The 15,511-nt window shown below is 45.4% G+C and overlaps 2 protein-coding genes across 8 annotated transcripts in view; one reads left to right on the top strand and one right to left on the bottom strand.

The window, feature by feature from the left end:
* Positions 1-15,511, bottom strand: part of robo2 (roundabout, axon guidance receptor, homolog 2) — a 199,310-nt gene that overhangs the window by 132,083 nt on the left and 51,716 nt on the right. The gene's annotated exons all lie outside the window — the stretch shown is intronic.
* chrna10a (cholinergic receptor, nicotinic, alpha 10a) overlaps positions 12,932-15,511 on the top strand; it is a gene marked incomplete at both ends in the record, with an annotated part of 303,976 nt that continues 301,396 nt past the window's right edge. The window contains one exon of the mRNA XM_080772322.1: positions 12,932-12,977. Coding sequence (XP_080628448.1) covers positions 12,932-12,977 — 46 coding nt within the window. The remainder of the gene's footprint in view (positions 12,978-15,511) is intronic.

The following is a 15,511-nucleotide window of genomic DNA, read 5'->3' as shown; positions in this document are numbered from 1 at the left end:
CAGTGGAAGAACATGCAGACACAGAGAGAGAGAGAGAGTATGTTGAGAGAGAGACATGGCAAAGACCAAAGCTGCTGAATCTGGAGGGCACGCATCTGGCGTGTCCCGACTGGGGTGTTGGTGTACTACTGCTGCTGCATGTTTAATTTAGAACCAGCCTGCTCCTTTCCTCTCCTCCAGCCATGTAAACCAGCCCACAGACATAACATATGGAGACCAAGGATTCCAGAGAGGAGGGGTGGGGGTGGTGGAGAATGTGGGGGGAATATGGAAACAAGGCAAGAGAGGAGGGATGGGGATGCTGTAGGCCAGGAGGAGACAGGATGGGGTGTTGCAGGAGCAGATGAGCAGACTTGAGAGCACGCACGCATGCATGCATGCACGCACGCACGCACGCACGCACGCACGCACGCACACACGCACACACACACACACACACACCCACACACACACACGCACACAGACACGCACTAATGTGCTCCCGAAACAGGCTAGGCTGAATACTATCTTATTCATTTCAAATGCAACACAATCTTGTGGTCCAGAACAGTCTCCAAGTGTTCATTAGTTTCCAAAGACTGACAAAGGGAACCTCGCAGTTATTTCAGCCGAGTCCCTGTGGACAGCGAGAACACCTATCAGCTCAGTCATTAAAGACTGTGGTGTGTGTGTGTGTGTGTGTGTGTGTGTGTGTGTGTGTGTGTGTGTGTGTGTGTGTGTGTGTGTGTGTGTGTATACTTCTATTATCCAATACATGAATGTGCTGTAAACATGGGATTTGCAGTTCACCAGTATAGTGAAAAATCAATGACAAATGAACAGGGGGAAAAAAGAAAAAAAAGAAGACAGGACAAAATGACTCAAATGACTCACCTGAATGATTGAATCCACACAGGGCGGAACCAGACATTGTCATCAGGCAGAAGCAGCAGGAAGGGGAGAAAAGAGGTGGGACACACATTAATTTCAACATTGGGCACACGGAGGTTCATAAATATGCAACAAGCGGGAGGGATTGTGTGTGCAATGTGTGCGTGTAAGCATTTTTGTGTTTTGACTCCAAAAAGTAGCATGCTAAACTGTTTTGCTAACTGCTACGGTATATTGTCTCTGATAAGAGCTGTGGCATTTGCTGGGTTTACGTGAGCAGCAAAATGCCAGACATCGAAGAGGACTTTACGTGTGCAACACACACACACACACACACACACACACACACACACACACACACACACACACACACACACACACACACACACACACACACACACACACACACACACACACACACACACACACACACACACACACACACACACACACACACACACACACACACACACACACACACACACACACACACACACACACACACAGGATGAGGGAGAAAGTCATCTCCATTAAGGCCCTTTAGCTAAAGCTGGAATTATCAGAAGCACATCAAAGAAAGAGGAAATCACCCGTAAAGAGAATGAGAGAATGAGAGAGAGAGAGAGAGAGAGAGAGAGAGAGAGAGAGAGAGAGAGAGAGGGAAATCATTAATGCAAATGCAAGCCCAGGAGCCCCGATAGACTGGCGTTATTGGAGGTTAGGTTACTGCAGTTTTTGGAGGGGGTTCATTATTATTCATGATCATGTTGACTGGTGCATGGTCTGCGCCTGACTCTTTGAAGTACTGGATTGGACTAGGAGCTAGTATTGACCATGGCTGCAGGCCAGTTGTTGGACTGAGTTGGTGAACGTTGGGTCTGTGTGGGGCAGATACATCACTGGGAGAGAACATGAGTGTATGAATGTGAATGGGTGGATGTAATGGACAATCTATGTAAAGCACCTTGGATAAAGGCGCTATATAAATGCACCATTTACCATGTGTGTCTGCACCTTGCACACAGAGACATGCATACTTCATGTGGCCTTAAAGTACCTGATACAAAAGCTCAACAGCCCAATCAACAGACTTAAAATAATGTGTTGTTTTATGAGCATCACTGGAAAGCGAAGCCACTGGCACAGAGGCCACTTGGATTTGCCATGAATTGAAATAGACTTTCTGAGGTTGCTCGACAGGGAGAAAGAGTAGAACTCGTACCGTACAGTATGTCTAACCACACAAAGCATCTATGAGTCCACCTGTACACTTGTGTATCGTGTGTGTCTATATCAGCTTTGGCACACACGTGATTCCTGTGTGTCTATGTACACTATCTATCACGCTGTGAACAAGTAAGTGAATGTAGCGCTGTGTCCAGCCCAGGAGGCAAGGTGCTGAGAGAGTGATTGGCCCCCTCCTTCCTTCCCAGGGTATGGACAGACCCTGTCAACAGGCCTGTCAGACCAGAGGGGTACTGACAGCCACTCAGTCGCCACCACGACTACTGAGCTGCACTAACAGCATTATCTGCATATTAGCATTGCTCCACCAATAATATTTCCCCCCTGAGCAACCTCAGCCACTCATTTCCCTACAATCGATATACTAGACCTAGAGAGATGGGGGGGGAGACAGTGTCAATGACCTTTCTCCATCTATGCAATGACCTACTTCAAAAGAGAGGAGAGGCAGGGATGTGATCAGAATGAGAAGGGACGGATGAGCAAATAAATAAAGATTTCCCAATGATGATAACGTAACAGTGGTCTCAGTATCTTTTTAACCACTGAGCAAATACCCATGCAGACAATGCAACGTAGGCTGGCAGGTAAGGCAGGGGAAACAATGCTGATAAGGAAACTATACAGCGAGATAGCCTGTTGGAGCACACTGCCTTGGCCAAACTTATGTCCAAATAGGTAACGAGATAAGCCGTGATAACACAATGCTCGCAACAGGACCCATGTTACGAGTATTGCAGTATCGCTGCTTATCTCACGCTTATCCAGGAATCTTAACAAGGCTGCGCTTTGTTTCAAATGAGAGCCTGAAAGCTGTAGATACAGCAGCAACAAGGGTCAACCATGCAAGCATAATGTCAATTGTCAAACCGCTTGGTCCGTGATGCAACCAACCCAGCATAATACTGATGCAATGTTCTTCTGCGTGATAAGAACAGAGGCGAAGCCAAGCTTCATCACTGTGCTTTTCTTTACCTCTGTTTTCGTTTTCTTTCTTTCATAATTCATGTTTTCTCTCAATCTCTCTCTCTCTCTTCCCATGTGACCTCACCTAACCCACCTCTGGGTTTTTCCTCTATTGGAGGGGCAGCCAAGCAGAATTTATCCGTCTGAGATCAAAAAGGCGGAGAGAATGGCAGCTGAATGGAGGGGGTCGGGGGCACTGTGGAGAGATTGCATATCCAAGCGTGAAACCCCACACAGACACACAGGTCAACAAACTTCCGGGACGGACACAAGACGGCTCCACCTGACACACAACACCAAAGAGAGTGCAGCGGTGCGTCTCTTTCATTCAGAAATGTTGAATGAAACAAGGCATAACTTGTGAGAACATGTGTCAATAATGTTTGTCTCATCCTATGCCCTGGCATGCTCAATACAAATGCTACAATGCAAACATTGGCACGCACGCACGCACGCATGCACGCACAACACGCACGCACACAGCTATCTGTGAGACAGTGGTCTCAGGGGAGTGCCAGTGAGGTGTGAAGAGTCTGATGGGATCATGGGGAGACCTGGCCTCTCTCCTCCAATTACTCAACAATCTGGCTGTGTCCTAATCTCCCTCTAAAAACACCCAGGGTTGGAAATGATGCAGAAAACGGCAGGTCGCCTGCCTGGCCACGCAAGCTAATCCCAAGTGCACTGGAGTGTGTTTTCTATCCTGCCTCTATAAATACTAATACACTTACACTACACCTCCCAAGTTCAGGTTTGTATACATTCGAAGATGCCTCTGTTCTTTCCACAGTTATTGGATTCAATCAACGGCTCCACTCCCGAACCATATGTGCAACCAGGCCTTTGTCCTCCGGGCCACAAGTGAAGGTGTAAACCAATGCAAGATCTGACCTTTTAGCACAAGGCATACAATAGAACCATGTGATAAGAAGAGGTTTTAGCAGAACCTTAAGGTTATGTTGGTGGAATGAGCACAATAATATAATATGAGACAGTATGTGCCAATATGAGAGAAGCTCAATCGCATGAGTCACAATGCAGCAACACAATACAAAATAGACTTCGTTCAGAATACAACCACAGACATATATAGGGGTTTGTATTTGTAACATAGCTCTTAGGTCTATATACTATACTAAAAGCACGATTTGGTTTCCCAAAAATAGATGTTAAGAACCACTTATGTCTATATGTACTGTACAATAAAATTAGTGAAGGCCCTGATTGAATTTCAGCCTGCATCGACAACATGAACGCTTCAGTTGCCGTCTGCCCATGTGTATGCTAATGAAAATTAACACCTCGAAAATAGCTTGTGATTTCCTTAAGTTAATCAGGATTGAAAATGACTGATGGCTTCAGATGCGGCCCTAAAAATACTGAGCAGCCCACAGGCTTGCCTTTCATCCCAAGGCTCAAATCAAATTGATTCTAACGGACTCCGACAGCTTCCTCTGTGTCCTTCAGATTCAAACCATGATTTCATCAGGGTCTCATCACACGACTCTGCCTGAAGCTATCTGGATGGAACCCCTGTTTCTTGATCTTTCCTCTGCCAGCAGAAGAGAAATGTCTCTGTCTCGCTCTATAAAAAAAGAGAACAGCATGGATTGCCAAGTAGAGAACAAAGCAAATAAATGAATACTAAACGAGGCAGGGAATGTCAGTCAAGGTAGGTAGAGTATATCATTCAAGCGGCGTTTCTTGGACGGTTGGTGACCACATGGTGTTTTCACGTTTAATTTGTGACTGCTCTGGCCCCGACTCTGGCCCCGGCGTCCAGCGTAGCCTATAAGTCAATCTGGTTCCACCTCGCCATACCAACCACATGCTGTCACCGTGGCCACTGAACTCCACAGACAAACATGTGGGGTATTTTTACCCTAGTCCATACCATTCCTCCTAACCCGCCTACAACAGCTGTTCTCCATCGTGTGGCCGACGTACACATCTGGTGTCAAGGCTCTAAACGGGCCAAACAGCAAAGAAACCTCCCCTTTTAGAGCGGACACAGTGTGGAAAGAAATAGGCATTTACGCTACAGGGTCGGGGATACAGTCGCTTCAATAGCCTGGGGGGACGGTGTGACCTCTATCAGTCTCTCAGCTGAGCACCTGTCCTCAATGTATCGAAGGTGTTCCCCCCACAACGAAAGTGAAAAGACACCTTTTTTATGGCGAGGATTAGCCCCCACCCGCACCCCTCGGCTTTCTCTCGACCACCACGCCCCCCTCAGCACTAAATTACTCCACATAGCATCACCCTCGCTCCCATTAGCCTTTTCAATCTGCCTGCCTTCAGCATGACGAGCCCTGCAGCTACAGCGGATGGTAATGATGTGCGGCCCCCTTCATCCCTACCGCCATCACCCCCTCTCAAATATCTCCCCATTCATCTACCCTACCTAAAACAATCTCTGTCTGTCTGCATCTGTCCCCCTTTTTTTCTTTTTTCTTTACCATAATATTATTATTATTATTATTATTGTAAGGTGTATGTTTCTGTGTCACAACCTTGCGGCCGTTGTTTGCGTTTTTTTTTCCGACGTTCTGTTCGTGGTTCAATCAGTGTGTTTTGTTGTGGCTTGTTGTGTCCTGCTGTGAAACGGGACATTCTGTACAATGAGTACTTTTACTTTTGGTACTTCAAGGTTCAAGGTTGTACTTTATTGCTACATCTTGTGTACAGGTACATAAGAGTAAAACGTATTTTTGTTTGGCTTCCTTCAGACAATGCAGCAGCAAATAATATAACATCAAACAGCAAACACAGCAAAACACAGCAAACAAACATTTTGATGCCAATACTATTGTACTTTTAGTACATTTTAAATGTCAAACTTTTACTATTGTAACTGTATATTGCAGTATTGATACTTTTACTTAAGTAAAACATTTGCATACTTTTTATGGTGCACTGGTAGGTCCGCCAGATTGAAGACGGCTCTCCCTTTATCTATGGTAGTGATGGGGGGGGGGGGGGAGCCTATCTCAACGACCCCCTCAGTCTCCGTGCAGACACCCCCATCCATTACTGACGGTGAGGGGTGGAGACCCCGTAAATTATAGAGGAGTCCCGCACAGTGAACAATAGCGCAGCCCATTCTGCATTCACCACCACATCTACATTCCACCACAGACCAGGGCACTGAAGAAAAAAATAAATAAACCCTCTTCACAACCACTTTTTTGTTGACGAGCCACCAGAGATTCAAAATAAGAGATATACTGTATTTGCGTATATGCGATTTGCTATTGCATTTGCTCACAATGCAGGACAATACAGTACACCGTAGCAGTGTTAAGTGAATACAATGATTGAGCCGTCTGTTTTGTAGTAAAAGTAGAACATGCATCTATTAATGTGTATTTTGATAAGCAGCCAGCCATGGGTGACATTAACATGCAGCAGAATACCGATTCTAGCAACACGCAGACCCAGGCTATGAGAAGACACAATAAGTCTGCATCATCTTTGTGCTGGCTGAGCCATCCTTGGCCGTCCTCGCCGTGAAAAATAAATGAAGCGATAATTAACATTCCACTCCCAGCATATTTTCCATTAAAGCTGCATTAATGAAAGCTGAAGATAAAGACTTGAATGTTCTCCCTCAGTCTCATTCTCCAGAATCAGGCCATTCGAAAGTCACCATTAGCAATTACTCTTTGCGCCTCCAGCATAATATTTCATCTCCTATAATCATGAAAATGATGAGAATCCACTGAAGGGCAGTGTTGGTATTTTTCCCCGTCGACTTTGAATGCAAGTGTGTCCAATAACATCTGCTCGAGTTACAGCATCCTTTATTATGGATTTAGTCTTTCTGTCCCTCTCTCTCAGACTGTGACCAATAGGTTGTCTCCAAGTGAAGAAGTACATTTTGCATGAGTAAAAGTGAGAGGGATCCAGAGGTAGACGGAGCATGAAACAGCAGCCCCTGTGGCACTGCATATCCTACAGCTCAGATCCATCTCACTGGCTTTCTCTGGCTCTCTTATTGTCTCTCTCTGTCCATAAGCAATTCTCACTCCCTGGAGACACAAGTTTTCTTCTCCACCTCTTTTGTGCACTCCCGTGAACACCTAAAACGAGATGGAGACTTGCGTATTGACATTGAAATTAGTCCACGAGATGCCTTCACTCACTCAACCCCGACCCCCTCTGGGGTGTTTTCCATGGGCTGCTTCCCCTATAGATAGCCTCTTGTCTAATCCTCAAACACTGTGTACTGTGTGTATCCATTAGCAGTGTGGCCTGTAGGCCCTTCTATCTCGTGTAGCCCAGGAACTACCCCCACCCCCCCATTCTCTCAATGGGAGAAAATCAGGTTAATATTACATTGGCGAGGGAGACAACATTTCTTATTTATTGAAAGGCAGTCGAGCATGAAAGAGTATTTGTAGGCAGGCCAGTGGATTACCTGACCCCATCTCCCCTTCTATCAGATCAGGATGGCTCCCAATAACTCTCACACCGTTTCAGTGCAAGGAGGACAAAGGAGACGATGGATGCTTACTTTCCTTAATTTGACTCTTAAAGACTGCATGTACATATTTCTGAAAGCCTCCTCTAAAAAAGCCATTATGAGAGGATTTGAGTATTTCAGTAATTCTGCTTGCTGTCCAAAACACGACCTTGTGCTTATTGCTTAGACCCCTTTCATGTTGAGTCTTTACAGATTTGTGTGTGTGAGTGTAATTGCAAAGAGACAGTGTGTTCTGCGAATACCAGCATGCCTGCATCTCCTCTCCCAGGGTGGCAGCTCCTTTTCCACTGCTATTTGGGTTCTACCGTGCTTTCTCCTTCTGTCTGTTACAGTTTGTCAATGTTGAGAAACATTTCTTTTTGTATTTTTTTTTTCTCCATTGGCAATTTCAAGGGTCATCACGGATGACATTCACAAGACGCACAATGACAAGAGCTACTCATATGGAGCGTCCACTCAGGGGATGGGAATGAGTGTGATGATGGACAAAATGGTGGAAGAAAAATAGCAACACAATAAATAAAGACAGACGGAAGAGCTAAGGAGGAAATAGAAGAGGGGAGAAAGCCGTAATTAGGTTGTCTATGACCTTGGAATGGACAGAACGTCATCTGGCAAAACAGACACAGGACACTAGAAGAGCTAGTGCTTGTGCGTGTATGAGCTGAATTTATGATGGATTGTACCTTGACATTAGATCCCTGGAGAACGCATGAACACCCAGTAGACCTCCTCATCCCCGGGACGAATAGAGGGGAAACCACTTCACACAAGTGACACTTGTGCTTATTTAAAGAGCTAACAAGATTTCTTGTTTATTATTTGTTTTGTGTTTTTGAAAAATGTATTTTGCCAATGTACATGAACCTTATGGACAGCGTTTATTCTGGGCGTGACTCATAATAGGCAACATTTGGCGAAAATATTATAGTAGCAAATCTACAAGAGCACAACACACTGTGAACTCGTAGATCAGCGATTTTCACTATCCGAGTTACAAGTACGCATCGGCTATAGGGTTTAAGTGCATAATATGAATATGCTGAATGGGTCTGGGTCAAGTGCTGCCAACACAAGGACTCTCTGAATGAGTGTGCTTGTCCTGGCATCGTAAATGACTCACACTGGTTTTAGAAACACGGCATCAATGGCAGCTCGACATACAGTGGCCATTGAAAACAAAGAGAGTGGGCTCTCATGTTACTATATACATTATGTAAAAGCACTTATTCGGTCTTTTCCATTTATTTCCAAGGCAGCATTGGCTCCACCCCCCCCCCCCCCCCACACACACACACACACACACACGCAGGATGAATTCCCTTCAGCGACCAGTGGGTCCTGATTGATGTTTGACCCCTTTCTACATTAAATGATTCTTCATTCGTACAGTAGCTCCTCACATACTGTATAGTTTCTTTGTTTCTGAACAGAGACACACTCAGTGAAGAATAAGAGTGTCTAGGGAGAGATGACTCCAGGCTCAGTCTTATTAAGCACCAGAAATACAGCATACCAATTTATTTAGAATTTGCATTTTGAATTTTAATGTGGGGAGTTATAGAGCAAGTCTGCAGATCCCAGACTGTCACAGCAATAGCCTCTGGAATCTGAAAGCCACAGCACTACGTGGCCTGGCTAAATTTCAGATGGTTGGAAGAATTCAATTTTGATGTTGATAGTGGAGAGGCGGGCATTATCCACTTAGAGTTATTAATTTGGCAGTTCTCAGGGGGGGCGGGGTGAGTGTCGAGTGTGTGTGTGTGTGTGTGTGTGTGTGTGTGTGTGTGTGTGTGTGTGTGTGTGTGTGTGTGTGTGTGTGTGTGTGTGTGTGTGTGTGTGTGTGTGCGCGCGCGCGCGCGCGTGTGCGTGTGTGCGTGTTGGGGGGTGGGTTGCTGTTGAGGCTTTCACACTGTAGAATAGATTGATTTGGCCAGTGTGGATTTAAGGGCCAGTATTGTTTTGTAGGCGAGGTATAAACGAGCAAAAAAGAAGCTGGCTGATGTTCCCTCTAATGGCTGACAAGGAGGAGGGGGAAGTGGTGACCCATATATTTACACGGCTTTCTTGACAGCCCCGGGCCAAATTCAATAACACTAAGCAGAATAATCATTAGGAAATACTCTGAAGCATTGTTCTAAACCGATGAGGGAGACTGAACATTTCTACAGTGCACGACCATCATAACACAGTAATGGACATATGGACACAGTAATGGATTCAGGTGGACCAAATTATACTTTTGACTGACAAAAAATAAATAAATAATATAAACATATTTTAGCTTGCCGTGTTCATATTTATTTGGCATTCCAATAGAATATGAACACATTTCAGTCAATATATATGGCCTAACAAACATTGTGCCACTTCTCCCATGTGCCTCTCTGTACACAAATAAGGCTCCAATTAGGCTTTTGTGTGCACTGTGGCGAAATGATTATCATGTATTTTTCATGTGCCCCACTGTCTCTCCACTTGGCCTGCAGCACTGACACACAACAACACCACATCAGCATCCATACAACCTCACTAGAGACTAGTGTACTGACGCACGCATGCACGCACGCACGCACGCACACACGCACACACGCACACACACACACACACACACACACACACACACACACACACACACACACACACACACACACACACACACACAGTAACAAACAAACACCAGCTAAAAAATATACCAAAATAAGCAAAGCGTGTTTTGACAGTGAAAGGAGCAGAGAAGGAACCGCTTACTCCTGAATATTTCAACAAGAAACAAAAAGGGCAAGTTGGAAGATGCAGCAGCTCCTGAAAACATGCCAGATGTCTGAGGATTTAATGGGGGGTAAATGGAAATCAATCCCCTTTCACTGCTGAAGACAACCCAATCATAACACATTGTTTTAATTGTCCCACTGGATGACACCGACACTGCATGTGGAGGGAAGCTACATGGCTCCACTGCTGGCTAATATCACATCCAGTTACCACCCATAGACGGGGGCAGATGAATTACAGTAGGGAGCACTGAGGAATGCACTGCAGTGGAAAACAATTAGAGAGACTATTCCAAGACGCTCCTTGACAAATACTAATATGGATATTTATAGTATATTTACTAAATTAAAGAGGCCCAAATCACATATTTTTCCTGCCAAATGTGGGACGGTGCCAGGCCAGCATGCCTTTGCTACTGTGGGTGGAGCTTGAGTCTCTGGGGTAGTCCAAGTGCATTAAACACAAGATTTTAGCCAAAGTTCGTATTTACTATATGAAAAACATGCATCTGTGACTTAAACACACACTTTGGAAGTACTTCCACCTGATTTGATCTAAAGTATCGTTGTGGTCGAGGAGAGGAGAGACGTCCACGCAGGGCTGTAGCTCCAATAAAACGCTTACTGTGCGATTATGGAGTACACAACGTTTGGGCCATTGCCTGCGTCTTTTCTCTATTCACTTTACTATTATTTATTTATGTTGTCTTGCACAAGCGACTACTGGATGTGCAGCATATCTATTTGACAGTAGTCTTGGACTCTGTAGGCCTACTGCATCATTGCCAATAAACTATAAGTATACTTGTACTTTATAACATGTTTTTTGCAACAGTTTTAAAAAGAAATCGCCACAAAGTGTCACAGTCAATAGATCTGCTATTTTCAAAAACAAAAATAGAATAAATAAATAATAAAGTAGCCCATAATAACGATATTTCACAAAATATTAAGAGTTAATTAGGGTTAAAGTGGTCAAATCCCCCAATAAGATTGTGTCTTGATGATCATCTGGCATCAACCCTGCAAACTGACGTTTGTCCCCACCTGTGTTCTACACTGCCACCGGTTGTCTGAATAGAGGACTCACTGCAGAGCATTTAATGGAAACTGACACTATGGGCAACTTCGTGTCACTAGAGACATCACAGCAAATTAGCTGATAATTAAAATTTTCTCCATTAGGGAAACAGCATAGTAATAACTCACACAGTAGGACCCTCCGCCTCCATTAATGTCTCTATTCTCCTCATGCGGGAAGGGAGACAGGGAAGCCTCATAACATCTAGAACTCTAAAACTCAAGACAACAAGGAGCAGAGCGGGAAGGTGCCTATACGAGTGTATAGGCACAAGTATAGTACATATCTGCATAGATAGAATATGAAAATAAATCACTTTGTTCACAGAGCTGACCTCTCCTTTTTCCTTTTCTTTCTGTGAGAGTAGAATGTGTGTGTGTGTGTGTGTGTGTGTGTGTGTGTGTGTGTGTGTGTGTGTGTGTGTGTGTGTGAGTGTGTGTGTGTGTGTGTGTGTGTGTGACTGTGTGTGTGTGTGTGTGTGCGTGCGTGCACATGTGTACAGTGTGTCTGTGTTTGGGTGTCCATGGTGTCTCTTTAATCACACAGCTGTTGAAGGGGGGTTCAGCCTCCAGCTGTTAGCCTGGTGATGACAGCGGTCCATAGCTCCACCTTCATGCTCACTGATCCGGGTAATTGCCTCGTCCATCTGACCCCTTTTGCTCCACAACTACCACCACCACCTTCAGGGCTACTCTGAGCAAGCTGGCTGTCACAGCATCAATGAGACCTGACCGGAGTCAAAATAACTATAGGACGATATGGTTACACCTGACACGGGTCTGCTAGACCACCAATGTATAGATTGCCGTCTTTTGGCTCTTTTGTTCATATAGAGCAAGGACAACGGGAGCACGCCCATGATAGCCTGCAATGAAACTCCCATCATGCCTAGATAGCTGAGCTCCGCCAAACGCTAATGCCAGCAGTTTGTCAATGCCGCTCATTTTGGCTATCATAAAGTCATCATCGGTGCAGCCAAGCAAAATGGTGGAGTAGAGCTGCATGGGTTGGGGAGGGAGGGAGGGGGTCCTCTAAATGGAGTGGTCCACATAGCAGAGTAGACGGGGAGATGCTGACCCTCGCACGGCTCAAGGACATCTCCATGCCTGCCTCCATCAGAGCAAAAGGACACACAATCAGCTCTGGCAAAGATTGGCCTCACCACACAACAAGCTGAGGAGGACTGGAGGGGACAAACCACACGACAAACACCCAGCCTCCATCTCTGTTTCCAGCCCTGCTCTCTCGTTCACTCCCCACTACTCTCCCTCGGAGGGCAGAAACAAGAAAGGCACGGGTGATCAGTAATTTCACAGCTGAAAGACTTTCCTTTCCCCAATTTCATATCATTTGTAAAAAAGAGGGAAAATCTCTGCTCTGCGCCCGTCCCCAGTGAGATATAATGCATTCTGTTCTTCTCATTTACCACAATATTGGGAGAATGCAAAAGCAAGGCAGTCTCAATTGTACCAGCCGTGAGGGGTAAAGGAGCACTAATAGAGGTAATAGATGTGTGTGTGTGTGTGTGTGTGTGTGTGTGTGTGTGTGTGTGTGTGTGTTTGTGGGGGGAGTTAATGGCGGATTCACACCGAGTCCGATCGACCTACCGCACCAGAGTACACTTAATTCAACTGAAATGGTACTTAATGTGCCTCAGAGGGGCGCTGTGGACTATGGGGCTTTGGGAGAGTTTAGAGCAAATAATAAAGTTTGACCGTTTTCCTGACATTGTCTTGAGTTATAACACAAGCAAAGCAGTGTGTGCTGACGGACTTTGAAACATCGCAATGTAACGTCGTTTGTAAGCATCGTATCATATGATGACAGCGTAGTCACTGACACATCCTCGGTATCTTAACAGTGACATCACGGTCTAATTCTTGGTATTTTTAAGCGCATGTGTTTTTGTTTGTGCGTTTTACCCCACGGCTCGCGCTACTCAAACACCGCCGATTATCATTTCTTGTCAACATTCAAGTAGGACTATCAGAAGGTATAACCCAGGTATAGAATAATGTGTCAATATAAAAAATATAAATATAAATTATATATGAGTACACATCAATCGGACCCAAAACTACCTCCCCATGCAGTCCCGGGTACGGTTGGGTGATCCTCTCCGGGGAACGGTACGCAGCATTCACACTACCACAACATCTGCCAAGTGGTCCTGAGTGCGCAGCCAGGACCAAAATGTGAATCTGTCCTAAGACAACAGCTACAGTACTGTATGTGTCTGCCCCAGATATATGTGTGTATGTGTATGTGTATGTGTATGTGTATGTGTATGAGTGTGAGTGTGAGTGTGCGTGTGCGTGTGCGTGTGTGTGTGTGTGTGCGTGAGTGCTTTCAGATAAAAACACCTGGACATCTGGCCCGGGTTCTCTTCTCCCCTCAGAATCCTGTTTATGCTAGCATGCATTTATGTGTCATATGTGTGTGTTACTGTGTTCTTAAGTTAACAGAAGTTTTATTATGCACAAGGCAGCATAACACTTGCGGACATCTGTGCTTACGCTAGCCTTCCCCGTCGCTGTGCGCGCCGAACGGGGATGGCTTGGCCGTGTCCCAATCCCAGTTCTCCCACTGTCCGCCGAGGAGGGGCTGCGTCAGCTGGACTGTACTGGGGGGAGGGGGAGGATCAATGCCGGGGAAACAGCCTCATAATGGCCTGGATTAATGATGAAAAATTTGGCGTCACCCAGTAGGGACCTGTACATTTATCACTGGGGAGGTGTGTGTGTGTGTGTGTGTGTGTGTGTGTGTGTGTGTGTGTGAGGGGGGGGGGGGGGGGGAGGCTCTTAGCACCCCCTGACCCTGGGAGGCTGGTGGCAGGACAGTACTGAAACTGCGGGCTACTACCATCTCCAGTTGGAGCCCCTAATGGAGCATGCTCTCCGGGGTATTAGCCCCAGAGCACTGGAGATACTCTTAGATGGACACGGGAGCTGTTGCTGACACTGATGCTTTCCATAGCCCCGGGCTGCCAGCACTGCATGTTGTGTTACACACAGGTCTTCTTGAAAATGGGAAAGATTCAAGAGCCAGTTAAATTCTTTTCTCTTCCATTATGCTATTTGAGCCATAGCTTAAGACAGTGTGACAGGGAATAAACCAGAAGCAGTGCATTTAAGTGCATTTCTCAAGCATGACAAATGCCTATCCAAGCACATGACACACACACACGCACACACACACACACACACACACACACACACACGCACACACCGAGAGAGAGACAGAGAGAAAGAGAGAGAGAGGTCTATCGTGGTTCTCCATTACTAGAGTGATAATACACACAGAAACAATATCTTGTGGTACAATTATGGTCTCCAGAGGGAGGACAAGGCTTTCACCAAGCACTGAGGATGGATCAGGCTCAGCAGTCCACTGGCCTCCTAGTGACAGAGAGACGAGAGACAGGGCCATTACAGGCCTGTCAGATACGGAATAGGGGCTGAGGAATCTAAAACTGCTCCCCCTATTACCCGTACAAAGTAATGTTTTCTTGGAAAGAAAGATGGCTGGCCTGTTGGCCTGGTTGAGCAGAATAACCCGTGAACTCGTCAGTCATCACAGCAATTGTGTCTTGAATGGATGCACCAAAGACGGTGGGAGAAACCAAGATATCCAAACATTGATTCATTTACTGTATGATTTACCGTATGTGTGGGAGACCAGAAGTAGGAAATCTTATTTCTCATTTTTCCCCCATAGTCAGTGAAATCACTTGTTTACAGGTGTAAACAGTGGCTGAAATTTGATTTTGTGCAAGCTCCATGATTTTAGTTTTTTTCCAGAAAGAGAAAGTGGTATTTACAACAATACATATTTACACATACAGAGTAGCATCAGCATGTCCATTATGTACATGGGGTTAGACATAGTGTGATGAGCATAGCAGAAGGTATACTGTACACACAATAAAGACAGTAATTGGACCTATTATTCACAAGCCACATTCTGGTATTAAAATGTCCATTTGAATTAATGTGCGTCCTTGAGTATGAGTGAGATAGAGAGAGAGAGAGAGAGAGAGAGAGAGAGAGAGAGAGAGAGAGAGAGAGAGAGAGAGAGAGAGATGTGTGC

This window comes from Protomyctophum bolini (assembly GCF_963924005.1).
Source record: "Protomyctophum bolini genome assembly, chromosome: 9".
In the NCBI taxonomy this organism is placed as follows: domain Eukaryota; kingdom Metazoa; phylum Chordata; class Actinopteri; order Myctophiformes; family Myctophidae; genus Protomyctophum; species Protomyctophum bolini.
This window is presented reverse-complemented; position numbering and strand designations above follow the sequence as displayed.